Raw genomic sequence first — 19,236 nt, 5'->3', positions numbered from 1 at the left:
TAATGTGATCTGATAGGGGACGGTAATGTGATCTGATTAGGGGACGGTAATGTGATCTGATAGGGGACGGTAATGTGTAATGTGATCTGATAGGGGACGGTAATGTGTAATGTGATCTGATAGGGACGGTAATGTGTAATGTGATCTGATAGGGGACGGTAATGTGTAATGTGATCTGATAGGGGACGGTAATGTGTAATGTGATCTGATAGGGGACGGTAATGTGTAATGTGATCTGATAGGGGACGGTAATGTGTAATGTGATCTGATAGGGGACGGTAATGTGTAATGTGATCTGATAGGGGACGGTAATGTGTAATGTGATCTGATAGGGGACGGTAATGTGTAATGTGATCTGATAGGGGACGGTAATGTGTAATGTGATCTGATAGGGGACGGTAATGTGTAATGTGATCTGATAGGGACGGTAATGTGTAATGTGATCTGATAGGGGACGGTAATGTAATGTGATCTGATAGGGGACGGTAATGTGTAATGTGATCTGATAGGGACGGTAATGTGTAATGTGATCTGATAGGGGACGGTAATGTGTAATGTGATCTGATAGGGGACGGTAGTGTAATGTGATCTGATAGGGGACGGTAATGTGTAATGTGATCTGATAGGGGACGGTAATGTGTAATGTGATCTGATAGGGGGACGGTAGTGTGTAATGTGATCTGATAGGGGACGGTAATGTGTAATGTGATCTGATAGGGACGGTAATGTGTAATGTGATCTGATAGGGGACGGTAATGTGTAATGTGATCTGATAGGGGACGGTAATGTGTAATGTGATCTGATAGGGGACGGTGATGTGTAATGTGATCTGATAGGGGACGGTAATGTGTAATGTGATCTGATAGGGACGGTAATGTGTAATGTGATCTGATAGGGGACGGTAATGTGTAATGTGATCTGATAGGGGACGGTAATGTGTAATGTGATCTGATAGGGACGGTAATGTGTAATGTGATCTGATAGGGGACGGTAATGTGTAATGTGATCTGATAGGGGACGGTAATGTGTAATGTGATCTGATAGGGGACGGTAATGTAATGTGATCTGATAGGGGACGGTAATGGTAATGTGATCTGATAGGGACGGTAATGTGTAATGTGATCTGATAGGGGACGGTAGTGTGTAATGTGATCTGATAGGGGACGGTAATGTGTAATGTGATCTGATAGGGGCGGTAATGTGTAATGTGATCTGATAGGGGACGGTATGTGTAATGTGATCTGATAGGGACGGTAATGTGATCTGATAGGGGCGGTAATGTGTAATGTGATCTGATAGGGGCGGTAATGTGTAATGTGATCTGATAGGGGACGTAATGTGTAATGTGATCTGATAGGGGACGGTAATGTGTAATGTGATCTGATAGGGACGGTAATGTGTAATGTGATCTGATAGGGGCGGTAATGTGTAATGTGATCTGATAGGGGACGGTAATGTGTAATGTGATCTGATAGGGACGGTAATGTGTAATGTGATCTGATAGGGGACGGTAATGTGTAATGTGATCTGATAGGGACGGTAATGTGTAATGTGATCTGATAGGGACGGTAATGTGAATGTGATCTGATAGGGGACGGTAATGTGTAATGTGATCTGATAGGGACGGTAATGTGTAATGTGATCTGATAGGGGACGGTAATGTGTAATGTGATCTGATAGGGGACGGTAATGTGTAATCTGATAGGGACGGTAATGTGTAATGTGATCTGATAGGGGACGGTAAAGTGTAATGTGATCTGATAGGGACGGTAATGTGTAATGTGATCTGATAGGGGACGGTAATGTGTAATGTGATCTGATAGGGGACGGTAATGTGTAATGTGATCTGATAGGGGACGGTAATGTGTAATGTGATCTGATAGGGGACGGTAATGTTATAGTGATCTGATAGGGGACGGTAATGTGTAATGTGATCTGATAGGGGACGGTATTGTAATGTGATCTGATAGGGGCGGTAATGTGTAATGTGATCTGATAGGGGCGGTAATGTGATCTGATAGGGACGGTAATGTGATCTGATAGGGGACGGTAATGTGTAATGTGATCTGATAGGGGACGGTAATGTGTAATGTGATCTGATAGGGGCGGTAATGTGTAATGTGATCTGATAGGGGACGGTAATGTGTAATGTGATCTGATAGGGGACGGTAATGTGTAATGTGATCTGATAGGGGACGGTAATGTGTAATGTGATCTGATAGGGGACGGTAATGTGTAATGTGATCTGATAGGGAGACGGTGTAATGTGATCTGATAGGGGACGGTAATGTGTAATGTGATCTGATAGGGGACGGTAATGTGTAATGTGATCTGATAGGGGACGGTAATGTGTAATGTGATCTGATAGGGGACGGTAATGTGTAATGTGATCTGATAGGGGCGGTAATGTGTAATGTGATCTGATAGGGGACGGTAATGTGTAATGTGATCTGATAGGGGACGGTAATGTGTTATCTGATAGGGGACGGTAATGTGTAATGTGATCTGATAGGGGCGGTAATGTGTAATGTGATCTGATAGGGGACGGTAATGTGTAATGTGATCTGATAGGGGCGGTAATGTGTAATGTGATCTGATAGGGGACGGTAATGTGTAATGTGATCTGATAGGGAACGGTAATGTGTAATGTGATCTGATAAGGGGACGGTAATGTGTAATGTGATCTGATAGGGGACGGTAATGTAATGTGATCTGATAGGGGACGGTAATGTGTAATGTGATCTGATAGGGGACGGTAATGTGTAATGTGATCTGATAGGGGACGGTAATGTGTAATGTGATCTGATAGGGGACGGTAATGTGTAATGTGATCTGATAGGGGACGGTAATGTGTAATGTGATCTGATAGGGGACGGTAATGTGTAATGTGATCTGATAGGGGACGGTAATGTGTAATGTGATCTGATAGGGGACGGTAATGTGTAATGTGATCTGATAGGGGACGGTAATGTGTAATGTGATCTGATAGGGGACGGTAATGTGTAATGTGATCTGATAGGGGACGGTGGTGTGTAATGTGATCTGATAGGGGCGGTAATGTGAATGCGATCTGATAGGGGACGGCAATGTGTAATGTGATCTGATAGGGCGGTAATGTGATCTGATAGGGGCGGTAATGTGTATGTGATCTGATAGGGGCGGTAATGTGTAATGTGATCTGATAGGGGCGGTAATGTGTAATGTGATCTGATAGGGGGCGGTAATGTGTAATGTGATCTGATAGGGACGGTAATGTGTAATGTGATCTGATAGGGGACGGTGTGTGTAATGTGATCTGATAGGGGACGGTAATGTGTAATGTGATCTGATAGGGGCGGTAATGTGTAATGTGATCTGATAGGGGACGGTAATGTGTAATGTGATCTGATAGGGGACGGTAATGTGTAATGTGATCTGATAGGGGGCGGTAATGTGTAATGTGATCTGATAGGGGACGGTAATGTGTAATGTGATCTGATAGGGGACGGTAATGTGTAATGTGATCTGATAGGGGACGGTAATGTGTAATGTGATCTGATAGGGGCGGTAATGTGTAATGTGATCTGATAGGGGACGGTAATGTGTAATGTGATCTGATAGGGGACGGTAATGTGTAATGTGATCTGATAGGGGACGGTAATGTGTAATGTGATCTGATAGGGGACGGTTATGTGTAATGTGATCTGATAGGGGACGGTAATGTGTAATGTGATCTGATAGGGGACGGTAATGTGTAATGTGATCTGATAGGGGGCGGTAATGTGATCTGATAGGGACGGTAATGTGTAATGTGATCTGATAGGGGCGGTAATGTGTAATGTGATCTGATAGGGGACGGTAATGTGTAATGTGATCTGATAGGGGACGGTAATGTAATGTGATCTGATAGGGGACGGTAATGTGTAATGTGATCTGATAGGGACGGTAGTAATGTGATCTGATAGGGGACGGTAATGTGTAATGTGATCTGATAGGGGACGGTAATGTGTAATGTGATCTGATAGGGGACGGTAATGTGTAATGTGATCTGATAGGGACGGTAATGTAATGTGATCTGATAGGGGACGGTGGTGTGTAATGTGATCTGATAGGGACGGTAATGTGTAATGTGATCTGATAGGGGCGGTATGGTAATGTGATCTGATAGGGGACGGTAATGTGTAATGTGATCTGATAGGGGACGGTAATGTGTAATGGATCTGATAGGGGGCGGTAATGTGTAATGTGATCTGATAGGGGACGGTAATGTAATGTGATCTGATAGGGGACGGTAATGTGATCTGATAGGGGACGGTAATGTGTAATGTGATCTGATAGGGGACGGTAATGTGTAATGTGATCTGATAGGGGCGGTAATGTGTAATGTGATCTGATAGGGGACGGTAATGTGTAATGTGATCTGATAGGGGACGGTAATGTGTAATGTGATCTGATAGGGGACGGTGGTGTGTAATGTGATCTGATAGGGGACGGTAATGTGTAATGTGATCTGATAGGGGACGGTAATGTGTAATGTGATCTGATAGGGGCGGTAATGTGTAATGTGATCTGAGTAGGGACGGTAATGTGTAATGTGATCTGATAGGGGGCGGTAATGTGGTAATGTGATCTGATAGGGGACGGTAATGTGTAATGTGATCTGATAGGGGCGGTAATGTAATGTGATCTGATAGGGGACGGTAATGTGTAATGTGATCTGATAGGGGGCGGTAATGTGTAATGTGATCTGATAGGGGCGGTAATGTGTAATGTGATCTGATAGGGGACGGTAATGTGTAATGGATCTGATAGGGGCGGTAATGTGAATGTGATCTGATAGGGGACGGTAATGTGTAATGTGATCTGATAGGGGACGGTAATGGTAATGTGATCTGATAGGGGACGGTAATGTGTAATGTGATCTGATAGGGGACGGTAATGTGTAATGTGATCTGATAGGGGACGGTAATGTGTAATGTGATCTGATAGGGGACGGTAATGTGTAATGTGATCTGATAGGGCGTAATGTATATGTGATCTGATAGGGGGCGGTAATGTGTAATGTGATCTGATAGGGGCGGTAATGTGTAATGTGATCTGATAGGGGCGGTAATGTGTAATGTGATCTGATAGGGGACGGTAATGTTGTGATCTGATAGGGGCGGTAATGTGTAATGTGATCTGATAGGGGACGGTAATGTGTAATGTGATCTGATAGGGGACGGTAATGTGTAATGTGATCTGATAGGGGACGGTAATGTGTAATGTGATCTGATAGGGGGCGGTAATGTGTAATGTGATCTGATAGGGGACGGTAATGTGTAATGTGATCTGATAGGGGCGGTAATGTGTAATGTGATCTGATAGGGGACGGTAATGTGTAATGTGATCTGATAGGGGACGGTAATGTGTAATGTGATCTGATAGGGGGCGGTAATGTGCAATGTGATCTGATAGGGGACGGTAATGTGTAATGTGATCTGATAGGGGCGGTAATGTGTAATGTGATCTGATAGGGGCGGTAATGTATCTGATAGGGGCGGTAATGTGATCTGATAGGGGACGGTAATGTGTAATGTGATCTGATAGGGGACGGTAATGTGTAATGTGATCTGATAGGGGACGGTAATGTTAATGTGATCTGATAGGGGACGGTAATGTGTAATGTGATCTGATAGGGGACGGTAATGTGTAATGTGATCTGATAGGGACGGTAATGTGTAATGTGATCTGATAGGGGGACGGTAATGTGTAATGTGATCTGATAGGGGCGGTAATGTGTAATGTGATCTGATAGGGGACGGTAATGTGTAATGTGATCTGATAGGGGACGGTAATGTGTAATGTGATCTGATAGGGACGGTAATGTGTAATGTGATCTGATAGGGGACGGTAATGTGTAATGTGATCTGATAAGGGGCGGTAATGTGTAATGTGATCTGATAGGGGACGGTAATGTGTAATGTGATCTGATAGGGGACGGTAATGTGTAATGTGATCTGATAGGGGGACGGTAATATGTAATGTGATCTGATAGGGGCGGTAATGTGTAATGTGATCTGATAGGGACGGTAATGTGTATGTGATCTGATAGGGGCGGTAATGTGTAATGTGATCTGATAGGGGCGGTAATGTGTAATGTGATCTGATAGGGGACGGTAATGTGTAATGTGATCTGATAGGGGGACGGTAATGTGTAATGTGATCTGATAGGGACGGTAATGTGTAATGTGATCTGATAGGGGCGGTAATGTGTAATGTGATCTGATAGGGGACGGTAATGTGTAATGTGATCTGATAGGGGGCGGTAATGTGTAATGTGATCTGATAGGGGGCGGTAATGTGTAATGTGATCTGATAGGGGCGGTAATGTGTAATGTGATCTGATAGGGGACGGTAATGTGTAATGTGATCTGATAGGGGACGGTAATGTGTAATGTGATCTGATAGGGGCGGTAATGTGTAATGTGATCTGATAGGGACGGTAATGTGTAATGTGATCTGATAGGGGCGGTAATGTGTAATGTGATCTGATAGGGACGGTAATGTGTTGTGATCTGATAGGGGACGGTAATGTGTAATGTGATCTGATAGGGGACGGTAATGTGTAATGTGATCTGATAGGGACGGTAATGTGTAATGTGATCTGATAGGGGACGGTAATGTGTAATGTGATCTGATAGGGGACGGTGGTGTGTAATGTGATCTGATAGGGGACGGTAATGTGTAATGTGATCTGATAGGGGACGGTAATGTGATCTGATAGGGGGACGGTAATGTATGTGATCTGATAGGGGCGGTAATGTGTAATGTGATCTGATAGGGGCGGTAATGTGTAATGTGATCTGATAGGGGCGGTAATGTGTAATGTGATCTGATAGGGGCGGTAATGTGTAATGTGATCTGATAGGGGACGGTAATGTGTAATGTGATCTGATAGGGACGGTAATGTGTAATGTGATCTGATAGGGGACGGTAATGTGTAATGTGATCTGATAGGGACGGTAATGTAATGTGATCTGATAGGGGCGGTAATGTGTAATGTGATCTGATAGGGGCGGTAATGTGTAATGTGATCTGATAGGGGCGGTAATGTGTAATGTGATCTGATAGGGGACGGTAATGTGTAATGTGATCTGATAGGGGACGGTAATGTGTAATGTGATCTGATAGGGACGGTAATGTGTAATGTGATCTGATAGGGGACGGTAATGTGAATGTGATCTGATAGGGGACGGTAATGTGTAATGTGATCTGATAGGGGACGGTAATGTGTATGCGATCTGATAGGGGGCGGTTGTAATGTGATCTGATAGGGGACGGTAATGTGTAATGATCTGATAGGGGCGGTAATGTGTAATGTGATCTGATAAGGGGACGGTAATGTAATGTGATCTGATAGGGGACGGTAATGTGTAATGTGATCTGATAGGGGACGGTAATGTGTAATGTGATCTGATAGGGGACGGTAATGTGTAATGTGATCTGATAGGGACGGTAATGTGATCTGATAGGGGCGGTAATGTGTAATGTGATCTGATAGGGGACGGTAATGTGTAATGTGATCTGATAGGGGCGGTAATGTGTAATGTGATCTGATAGGGGACGGTAATGTGTAATGTGATCTGATAGGGGACGGTAATGTAATGTGATCTGATAGGGAGCGGTAATGTGTAATGTGATCTGATAGGGGACGGTAATGTGTAATGTGATCTGATAGGGGACGGTAATGTGTAATGTGATCTGATAGGGGACGGTAATGTGTAATGTGATCTGATAGGGGCGGTAATGTGTAATGTGATCTGATAGGGGACGGTAATGTGTAATGTGATCTGATAGGGGGCGGTAATGTGTAATGTGATCTGATAGGGGACGGTAATGTGTAATGTGATCTGATAGGGGCGGTAATGTGAATGTGATCTGATAGGGGGCGGTAATGTGTAATGTGATCTGATAGGGGCGGTAATGTTAATGTGATCTGATAGGGGGCGGTAATGTGTAATGTGATCTGATAGGGGCGTGTGTAATGTGATCTGATAGGGACGGTAATGTGATCTGATAGGGACGGTAATGTGTAATGTGATCTGATAGGGGACGGTAATGTGTAATGTGATCTGATAGGGAACGGTAATGTGTAATGTGATCTGATAGGGGACGGTAATGTGTAATGTGATCTGATAGGGGACGGTAATGTGTAATGTGATCTGATAGGGGACGGTAATGTGTAATGTGATCTGATAGGGGACGGTAATGTGTAATGTGATCTGATAGGGGACGGTAATGTGTAATGTGATCTGATAGGGGACGGTAATGTGTAATGTGATCTGATAGGGGACGGTAATGTGTAATGTGATCTGATAGGGGACGGTAATGTGTTGTGATCTGATAGGGGACGGTAATGTGTAATGTGATCTGATAGGGGACGGTAATGTGTAATGTGATCTGATAGGGGCGGTAATGTGTAATGCGATCTGATAGGGGACGGTAATGTGTAATGTGATCTGATAGGGGCGGTAATGTGTAATGTGATCTGATAGGGGACGGTAATGTGTAATGTGATCTGATAGGGGACGGTAATGTGTAATGTGATCTGATAGGGGACGGTAATGTGTAATGTGATCTGATAGGGGGCGGTAGTGTGTAATGTGATCTGATAGGGGGCGGTAATGTGTAATGCGATCTGATAGGGGGCAGTAATGTGTAATGTGATCTGATAGGGGACGGTAATGTGTAATGTGATCTGATAGGGGACGGTAATGTGTAATGTGATCTGATAGGGGGCGGTAATGTGTAATGTGATCTGATAGGGGACGGTAATGTGTAATGTGATCTGATAGGGGACGGTAATGTGTAATGTGATCTGATAGGGGCGGTAATGTGTAATGTGATCTGATAGGGGACGGTAATGTGTAATGTGATCTGATAGGGGACGGTAATGTGTAATGTATCTGATAGGGGACGGTAATGTGTAATGTGATCTGATAGGGGACGGTAATGTGTAATGTGATCTGATAGGGGGCGGTAATGTGTAATGTGATCTGATAGGGGCGGTATGTAATGTGATCTGATAGGGGCGGTAATGTGTAATGTGATCTGATAGGGGCGGTTGTGTATGTGATCTGATAGGGGCGGTAATGTGTAATGTGATCTGATAGGGGGCGGTAATGTGTTGATCTGATAGGGGACGGTAATGTGTAATGTGATCTGATAGGGGACGGTAATGTGTAATGTGATCTGATAGGGGACGGTAATGTGTAATGTGATCTGATAGGGGACGGTAATGTGTAATGCGATCTGATAGGGGACGGTAATGTGTAATGTGATCTGATAGGGGGACGGTATGTGTAATGTGATCTGATAGGGGCGTGGTAATGTGATCTGATAGGGGACGGTAATGTGTAATGTGATCTGATAGGGACGGTAATGTGTAATGTGATCTGATAGGGGACGGTAATGTGTAATGTGATCTGATAGGGGACGGTAATGTGTAATGTGATCTGATAGGGGACGGTAATGTGTAATGTGATCTGATAGGGGACGGTAATGTGTAATGTGATCTGATAGGGGACGGTAATGTGTAATGTGATCTGATAGGGGCGGTAATGTAATGTGATCTGATAGGGACGGTAATGTGTAATGTGATCTGATAGGGGACGGTAATGTGTAATGTGATCTGATAGGGGACGGTAATGTGTAATGTGATCTGATAGGGGACGGTAATGTGTAATGTGATCTGATAGGGGCGGTAATGTGTAATGTGATCTGATAGGGGACGGTAATGTGTAATGTGATCTGATAGGGGACGGTAATGTAATGTGATCTGATAGGGGACGGTAATGTGTAATGTGATCTGATAGGGGCGGTAATGTGTAATGTGATCTGATAGGGGACGGTAATGTGTAATGTGATCTGATAGGGACGGTAATGTGTAATGTGATCTGATAGGGGCGGTAATGTGTAATGTGATCTGATAGGGGCGGTAATGTGTAATGTGATCTGATAGGGGACGGTAATGTGTAATGTGATCTGATAGGGGACGGTAATGTGTAATGTGATCTGATAGGGGGCGGTAATGTGATCTGATAGGGGCGGTAATGTGTAATGTGATCTGATAGGGACGGTAATGTGTAATGTGATCTGATAGGGGACGGTAATGTGTAATGTGATCTGATAGGGGACGGTAATGTGTAATGTGATCTGATAGGGGACGGTAATGTGTAATGTGATCTGATAGGGGACGGTAATGTGTAATGTGATCTGATAGGGGACGGTAATGTGATCTGATAGGGGACGGTAATGTGATCTGATAGGGGACGGTAATGTGTAATGTGATCTGATAGGGGACGGTAATGTGTAATGTGATCTGATAGGGGCGGTAATGTGTAATGTGATCTGATAGGGAACGGTAGTATGTAATGTGATCTGATAGGGGGCGGTAATGTGTATGATCTGATAGGGGACGGTAATGTGTAATGTGATCTGATAGGGACGGTAATGTGTAATGTGATCTGATAGGGGACGGTAATGTGTAATGTGATCTGATAGGGGCGGTAATGTGTAATGTGATCTGATAGGGGACGGTAATGTGTAATGTGATCTGATAGGGGGCGGTAATGTGTAATGTGATCTGATAGGGGCGGTAATGTGTAATGTGATCTGATAGGGGACGGTAATGTGTAATGTGATCTGATAGGGGCGGTAATGTGTAATGTGATCTGATAGGGAACGGTAATGTGTAATGTGATCTGATAGGGGACGGTAATGTGTAATGTGATCTGATAGGGGACGGTAATGTGTAATGTGATCTGATAGGGGGCGGTAATGTGTAATGTGATCTGATAGGGGACGGTAATGTGTAATGTGATCTGATAGGGGCGGTAATGTGTAATGTGATCTGATAGGGGACGGTAATGTGTAATGCGATCTGATAGGGGACGGTAATGTGTAATGTGATCTGATAGGGGACGGTAATGTGTAATGTGATCTGATAGGGGACGGTAATGTGTAATGTGATCTGATAGGGGCGGTAGTGTGTAATGTGATCTGATAGGGGGCGGTAATGTGTAATGTGATCTGATAGGGGGCGGTAATGTGTAATGTGATCTGATAGGGGACGGTGGTGTTAATGTGATCTGATAGGGGACGGTAATGTGTAATGTGATCTGATAGGGGGACGGTAATGTGTAATGTGATCTGATAGGGGACGGTAATGTGTAATGTGATCTGATAGGGGGCGGTAATGTGTAATGTGATCTGATAGGGGACGGCGGTGTAATGTGATCTGATAGGGACGGTAATGTGTGGTAATGTGATCTGATAGGGGACGGTAATGTGTAATGTGATCTGATAGGGGACGGTAATGTGTAATGTGATCTGATAGGGGCGGTAATGTGTAATGTGATCTGATAGGGGACGGTAATGTGTAATGTGATCTGATAGGGAACGGTGGTGTAATGTGATCTGATAGGGAACGGTAATGTGTAATGTGATCTGATAGGGGCGGTAATGTGTAATGTGATCTGATAGGGGACGGTAATGTGTAATGTGATCTGATAGGGGACGGTAATGTGTAATGTGATCTGATAGGGGCGGTATGTGTAATGTGATCTGATAGGGGACGGTAATGTGTAATGTGATCTGATAGGGACGGTAATGTGTAATGTGATCTGATAGGGGACGGTAATGTGTAATGTGATCTGATAGGGGACGGTAATGTGTAATGTGATCTGATAGGGGACGGTAATGTGTAATGTGATCTGATAGGGGACGGTAATGTGTAATGTGATCTGATAGGGGACGGTAATGTAATGTGATCTGATAGGGGACGGTAATGTGTAATGTGATCTGATAGGGGCGGTGATGTGTAATGTGATCTGATAGGGGACGGTAATGTGTAATGTGATCTGATAGGGGCGGTAATGTGTAATGTGATCTGATAGGGGACGGTAATGTGTAATGTGATCTGATAGGGGACGGTAATGTGTAATGTGATCTGATAGGGAACGGTGATGTGTAATGTGATCTGATAGGGACGGTAATGTGTAATGTGATCTGATAGGGGACGGTAATGTGTAATGTGATCTGATAGGGGACGGTAATGTGTAATGTGATCTGATAGGGGACGGTAATGTGTAATGTGATCTGATAGGGGACGGTAATGTGATCTGATAGGGGACGGTAATGTGTAATGTGATCTGATAGGGGACGGTAATGTGTAATGTGATCTGATAGGGGACGGTGGTGTGTAATGTGATCTGATAGGGGACGGTAATGTATAATGAATCCTTGTGATCTGATAGGGGACGGTAATGTGTAATGTGATCTGATAGGGGACGGTAATGTATAATGAATCCTTGTGATCTGATAGGGGACGGTAATGTGTAATGTGATCTGATAGGGGACGGTAATGTGATCTGATAGGGGACGGTAATGTGTAATGTGATCTGATAGGGGACGGTAATGTGTAATGTGATCTGATAGGGGACGGTAATGTGTAATGTGATCTGATAGGGGACGGTAATGTGTAATGTGATCTGATAGGGGACGGTGGTGTGTAATGTGATCTGATAGGGGACGGTAATGTGATCTGATAGGGGACGGTAATGTGTAATGTGATCTGATAGGGGACGGTGGTGTGTAATGTGATCTGATAGGGGACGGTAATGTGTAATGTGATCTGATAGGGGACGGTAATGTGTAATGTGATCTGATAGGGGACGGTAATGTGTAATGTGATCTGATAGGGGACGGTAATGTGTAATGTGATCTGATAGGGGGCCGGTAATGTGTAATGTGATCTGATAGGGGACGGTAATGTGTAATGTGATCTGATAGGGACGGTAATGTGTAATGTGATCTGATAGGGACGGTGGTGTGTAATGTGATCTGATAGGGACGGTAATGTGTAATGTGATCTGATAGGGGACGGTAATGTGTAATGTGATCTGATAGGGGCGGTAATGTAATGTGATCTGATAGGGGACGGTAATGTGTAATGTGATCTGATAGGGGACGGTAATGTGTAATGTGATCTGATAGGGGACGGTAATGTGTAATGTGATCTGATAGGGGACGGTAATGTGTAATGAATCCTTGTGATCTGATAGGGGACGGTAATCCGTGTTTTCTCCATCCCTGAGGGACAGAAACTGTTTGAGTTCCGTCGAGGAGTCAAAAGGTAGGACTCCTCCTCCTCCTCCTCCTCCTCCCTATTCTCTCTCTATATAAATAATAGTAATATGTGTTTAATAGTGGACGATATTAAATGAGCTCTTTTTGTGTGTGTGTGGGTGTGTGTGGGTGTGTGTGTGTGTGTGTGTGTGTGTGTGTGTGTGTGTGTGTGTGTGTGTGTGTGTGTGTGTGTGGTCTGTGTGTGGGTGTGTGTGTGTGTGTGTGTGTGTGTGTGTGTGTGTGTGTGTGTGTGGTCTGTGTGTGTGTGTGTGTGTGTGGTGTGTGTGGTGTGTGTGTGTGTGTGTGTGTGTGTGTGTGTGTGTGTGTGTGTGTGTGTGTGTGTGTGTGTGTGTGTGTGTGTGTGTGTGTGTGTGGTGTGTGGTGTGTGGTGTGTGGTGTGTGGTGTGTGGTGTGTGTGTGTGTGTGTGTGTGTGTGTGGTAGGTGTGTGTCTATCTGTTCCCTGGCCTTCAGCATGGAGGGCCTCCACCTATCAGCTTCCAGTAACACGGAGACGGTCCACATCTTCAAACTGGAGACTCAGAAAGAGAAGTACTCCGCCCCCTTTACCCTTCACTCCGCCCCCTTTACCCTTCACTCCGCCCCTTTACCCTTCACTCCGCCCCCTTTACCCTTCACTCCGCCCCCTTTACCCTTCACTCCGCCCCCTTTACCCTTCACTCCGCCCCTTTACCCTTCACTCCGCCCCTTTACCCTTCACTCCTCGCCCCCTTACCCTTCACTCCGCCCCTTTACCCTTCGCTCCGCCCCTTTACCCTTCACTCCGCCCCTTTACCCTTCACTCCGCCCCCTTTACCCTTCACTCCGCCCCCTTACCCTTCACTCCGCCCCTTACCCTCGCCTCCGCCCCTTTACCCTTCCTCCGCCCCTTTGCCCTTCACTCCGCCCCTTTACCCTTCCTCCGCCCCTTTACCCTTCACTCCGCCCCCTTTACCCTTCACTCCGCCCCCTTTACCCTTCACTCCGCCCCTTTGCCTTCCTCCGCCCCTTTACCCTTTACCCTCCGCCCCTTTACCCTTCACTCCGCCCCTTTACCCTTCGCTCCGCCCCTTAACCCTTCGCTCCGCCCCTTACCCTCCCGCTCCGCCCCTTTACCCGCTCGCTCCGCCCCTTTACCCTTCTCTCCGCCCCTTTACCCTTCACTCCGCCCCTTTACCCTTCACTCCGCCCCCTTTACCCTTCACTCCGCCCCCTTTACCCCTTCACTCCGCCCCCTTTACCCTTCACTCCGCCCCCTTTACCCTTCGCTCCGCCCCCTTTACCCTTCACAGGAGATGTTGTCCTGTTTCTCATCATGGTGTGGAGGCCAGAGGAGGAGGAGATGTTGTCCTGTTTCTCATCATGGTGTGGAGGCCAGAGGAGGAGGAGATGTTGTCCTGTTTCTCATCATGGTGTGGAGGCCGGAGGAGGAGGAGATGTTGTCCTGTTTCTCATCATGGTGTGGAGGCCAGAGGAGGAGGAGATGTTGTCCTGTTTCTCATCATGGTGTGGAGGCCAGAGGAGGAGGAGATGTTGTCCTGTTCCTCATCATGGTGTGGAGGCCAGAGGAGGAGGAGATGTTGTCCTGTTTCTCATCATGGTGTGGAGGCCAGAGGAGGAGGAGATGTTGTCCTGTTTCTCATCATGGTGTGGAGGCCAGAGGAGGAGGAGATGTTGTCCTGTTTCTCATCATGGTGTGGAGGCCAGAGGAGGAGGAGATGTTGTCCTGTTTCTCATCATGGTGTGGAGGCCAGAGGAGGAGGAGATGTTGTCCTGTTTCTCATCATGGTGTGGAGGCCAGAGGAGGAGGAGATGTTGTCCTGTTTCTCATCATGGTGTGGAGGCCAGAGGAGGAGGAGATGTTGTCCTGTTTCTCATCATGGTGTGGAGGCCAGAGGAGGAGGAGATGTTGTCCTGTTTCTCATCATGGTGTGGAGGCCAGAGGAGGAGGAGATGTTGTCCTGTTTCTCATCGTGGTGTGGAGGCCGGAGGAGGAGGAGATGTTGTCCTGTTTCTCATCATGGTGTGGAGGCCAGAGGAGGAGGAGATGTTGTCCTGTTTCTCATCATGGTGTGGAGGCCGGCGGAGGAGGAGATGTTGTCCTGTTTCTCATCATGGTGTGGAGGCCAGAGGAGGAGGAGATGTTGTCCTGTTTCTCATCATGGTGTGGAGGCCAGAGGAGGAGGAGATGTTGTCCTGTTTCTCATCATGGTGTGGAGGCCGGAGGAGGAGGAGATGTTGTCCTGTTTCTCATCATGGTGTGGAGGCCAGAGGAGGAGGAGATGTTGTCCTGTTTCTCATCATGGTGTGGAGGCCAGAGGAGGAGGAGATGTTGTCCTGTTCCTCATCATGGTGTGGAGGCCAGAGGAGGAGGAGATGTTGTCCTGTTTCTCATCATGGTGTGGAGGCCAGAGGAGGAGGAGATGTTGTCCTGTTTCTCATCATGGTGTGGAGGCCAGAGGAGGAGGAGATGTTGTCCTGTTTCTCATCATGGTGTGGAGGCCAGAGGAGGAGGAGATGTTGTCCTGTTTCTCATCATGGTGTGGAGGCCGGAGGAGGAGGAGATGTTGTCCTGTTTCTCATCATGGTGTGGAGGCCAGAGGAGGAGGAGATGTTGTCCTGTTTCTCATCATGGTGTGGAGGCCAGAGGAGGAGGAGATGTTGTCCTGTTCCTCATCATGGTGTGGAGGCCAGAGGAGGAGGAGATGTTGTCCTGTTTCTCATCATGGTGTGGAGGCCGGAGGAGGAGGAGATGTTGTCCTGTTTCTCATCATGGTGTGGAGGCCAGAGGAGGAGGAGATGTTGTCCTGTTTCTCATCATGGTGTGGAGGCCAGAGGAGGAGGAGATGTTGTCCTGTTCCTCATCATGGTGTGGAGGCCGGAGGAGGAGGAGATGTTGTCCTGTTTCTCATCATGGTGTGGAGGCCAGAGGAGGAGGAGATGTTGATTGTCCTCTTTCTCTCATCATGGTGTGGAGGCCAGAGGAGGAGGAGATGTTGTCCTGTTTCTCATCATGGTGTGGAGGCCAGAGGAGGAGGAGATGTTGATTGTCCTCTTTCTCTCATCGTGGTGTGTAGGCCGGCGGAGGAACCTACTACATGGGGGGGATACTTTGGTAAGGTCCTGTTGGCTTCCACCACCTACCTGCCTTCTCAGGTGAGTGTGTGTGTGTGGTGTGTGGTGTGTGTGTAGTGTGTGTGTGTGTGTGTATAGTGTGTGTGTGTGTGTGTGGTGTGTGTGTGTGTGTGTGTGTGTGTGTGTGTGTGTGTGTGTGGTGTGTGTGTGTGTGTGTGTGTGTAGTGTGTGTGTAGTGTGTGTGTGTGTGTGTGTGTGTGTGTGTGTGTGTGTGTGTGTGTATAGTGTGTGGTGTGTGTGTGTGTAGTGTGTGTGTAGTGTGTGTGTGTGTGTAGTGTGTGTGTAGTGTGTGTGTAGTGTGTGTGTGTGTGTGTGTGTATAGTGTGTGTGTGTGTGTGTAGTGTGTGTGTGTGTAGTGTGTGTGTGTGTGTGTGTATAGTGTGTGTGTGGTGTGGGTGTGTGTGTGTAGTGTGTGTGTGTGTGTGTGTGTAGTGTGTGTGTGTGTGTGTGTGTGTGTAGTGTGTGTGTAGTGTGTGTGTGTGTGTGTGTATATAGTGTGTGTGTGTGTGTGTGTAGTGTGTGTATATAGTGTGTGTGTGTGTGTAGTGTGTGTATATAGTGTGTGTGTGTGTGTAGTGTGTGTGTGTGTGTATAGTGTCTGTGTGTGTAGTGTGTGTGTGTGTGTATAGTGTCTGTGTGTGTAGTGTGTGTGTGTGTGTGTGTGTGTGTGTGTGTGTGTGTGTGTGTGTGGTGTGTGGTGTGTAGTGTGTGTAGTGTGTGTGTGTGTGTGTGTATAGTGTGTGTGTGTGTGTGTGTGTGTAGTGTGTAGTGTGTGTGTGTGTGTGTGTGTGTGTGTGTGTGTGTGTGTGTGTGTGTGTGTGTGTGTGTGTGTGTGTGTAGTGTGTGTGTGTGTGTGTGTGTGTGTGTGTGTGTGTGTGGTAGTGTGTGTGTGTGTGTGTGTGTGTGGTAGTGTGTGTGTAGTGTGTGTGTGTGTAGTGTGTGTGTGTGTGTGTGTGTAGTGTGTGTGTGTGTGTGTGTGTGTGTGTGTGTGTAGTGTGTGTAGTGTGTGTGTGTGTGTAGTGTGTGTGTGTGTGTGTTAGTGTGTGTGTGTGTATAGTGTGTGTGTGTGTGTGTGTGTGTGTGTGTGTGTGTGTGTGTGTGTGTGTGTGTGTGTGTGTGTGTGTGTGTGTGTGTGTGTGTGTGTGTGTGTGTGTAGTGTGTGTGTGTGTAGTGTGTGTGTGTGTGTATAGTGTGTGGTGTGTGTGTGTAGTGTGTGTAGTGTGTGTGTGTAGTGTGTGTGTGTGTGTGTGTGACCATGTCTCCTCTGTGTGCACCAGGTAACAGAGATGTTCACCCAGGGACGAGCCTTCGCCACCGTCCGACTGCCCTTCTCTGGACACAAGAACATCTGCGCCTTGGCCATGTGAGGAACCACTTCCTGTCCTCACGTTCTCTGACACACTTCCTGTCCTCACTGCCTGTCCTCCCTGTCCTCTCCTCACTTCCTCTCCTCACTTCCTCTCCTCACTGCCTGCCCTCACTTCCTCTCCTCACTTCCTCTCCTCACTGCCTGCCCTCTCTTCCTGCCCTCACTTCCTCTCCTCACTGCCTGTCCTCACTTCCTCTCCTCACTTCCTCTCCTCACTTCCTCTCCTCACTGCCTGCCCTCACTTCCTCTCCTCACTGCCTGCCCTCACTTCCTCTCCTCACTGCCTCTCCTCACTGCCTCTCCTCACTTCCTCTCCTCACTTCCTCTCCTCACTTCCTCTCCTCACTTCCTCTCCTCACTGCCTGTCCTCACTGCCTGTCCTCACTTCCTCTCCTCACTGCCTGCCCTCACTTCCTGTCCTCACTGCCTGCCCTCACTTCCTCTCCTCACTTCCTCTCCTCACTTCCTCTCCTCACTGCCTGCCCTCACTTCCTCTCCTCACTTCCTCTCCTCACTGCCTGCCCTCACTTCCTCTCCTCACTGCCTGCCCTCACTTCCTCTCCCTCACTTCCTCTCCTCACTTCCTCTCCTCACTGCCTGCCCTCACTTCCTCTCCTCACTTCCTCTCCTCACTGCCTGCCCTCACTTCCTCTCCTCACTTCCTCTCCTCACTTCCTCTCCTCACTTCCTCTCCTCACTTCCTCTCCTCACTTCCTCTCCTCACTTCCTGTCCTCACTTCCTCTCCTCACTGCCTGCCCTCACTTCCTCTCCTCACTTCCTCTCCTCACTGCCTGCCCTCACTTCCTCTCCTCACTTCCTCTCCTCACTGCCTGCCCTCACTTCCTCTCCTCACTTCCTCTCCTCACTTCCTCTCCTCACTGCCTGCCCTCACTGCCTGTCCTCACTTCCTGTCCTCCCTGTCCCGCCCTCCCTTCCTGTCCTCCCTGTCCCGCCCTCCCTTCCTGTCCTCCTTGTCCCGCCCTCCCTTCCTCTCCTCACTTCCTGTCCTCCTTGTCCCGCCCTCCCTTCCTCTCCTCACTTCCTGTCCTCCCTGTCCCGCCCTCCCTTCCTGTCCTCCCTGTCCCGCCCTCTCTTCCTGTCCTCCCTGTCCCGCCCTCCCTTCCTGTCCCCCCTGTCCCGCCCTCACTTCCTGTCCCCCCTGTCCCGCGGGGTGAAGGGAGAGATCAGCGTACTACAGCTGGAAGACGGTTTTTAACATCTGAGGGGATATTGATGAAATATCACCGCTTTAGAAACGCAGGGATTCCATTCGCTGAGGGGATCATCACGTGTTCTTTATACCGATGTTTACCAAGCAACGTTTTTGGAAAACGGACAATTTACTGTCAACGATCAATCGCACCCGCTGTCGAGCAACAGTTATCGATCTAGCTGATGTGTTTTTTTTCTTTCGGTTCCCACTTCCTCTAAAAACATGCGGGAAAATGAATCTCTAAAGATCCTAAAATAAATCTGATCGTTCTGGATCCTATTTATCATGTTGCACGTTAAACTACACAGCATTCGTTCCCTGGAAAAACTCAGCCCGGAGCAGCCCTCCCGTTAACGGAGAAGACAGCCTAG

The 19,236-nt window shown here is 47.2% G+C and overlaps 1 protein-coding gene across 1 annotated transcript in view; it reads left to right on the top strand.

Annotated features, from left to right (window-relative positions):
* The window catches only part of LOC123731684 (WD repeat domain phosphoinositide-interacting protein 2-like), a 59,555-nt gene that overhangs the window by 33,180 nt on the left and 7,139 nt on the right, over positions 1–19,236 (top strand). Inside the window, exons 7-10 of the mRNA XM_045711078.1 lie at positions 13,084–13,156; positions 13,592–13,699; positions 16,225–16,303; positions 17,560–17,645. Coding sequence (XP_045567034.1) covers positions 13,084–13,156; positions 13,592–13,699; positions 16,225–16,303; positions 17,560–17,645 — 346 coding nt within the window. The remainder of the gene's footprint in view (positions 1–13,083; positions 13,157–13,591; positions 13,700–16,224; positions 16,304–17,559; positions 17,646–19,236) is intronic.

The sequence above is a fragment of the Salmo salar genome, unplaced genomic scaffold, assembly GCF_905237065.1.
Source record: "Salmo salar unplaced genomic scaffold, Ssal_v3.1, whole genome shotgun sequence".
In the NCBI taxonomy this organism is placed as follows: domain Eukaryota; kingdom Metazoa; phylum Chordata; class Actinopteri; order Salmoniformes; family Salmonidae; genus Salmo; species Salmo salar.
Note: the sequence above shows the minus strand (reverse complement) of the source record. Positions and strands in the feature narration are given on the sequence as shown.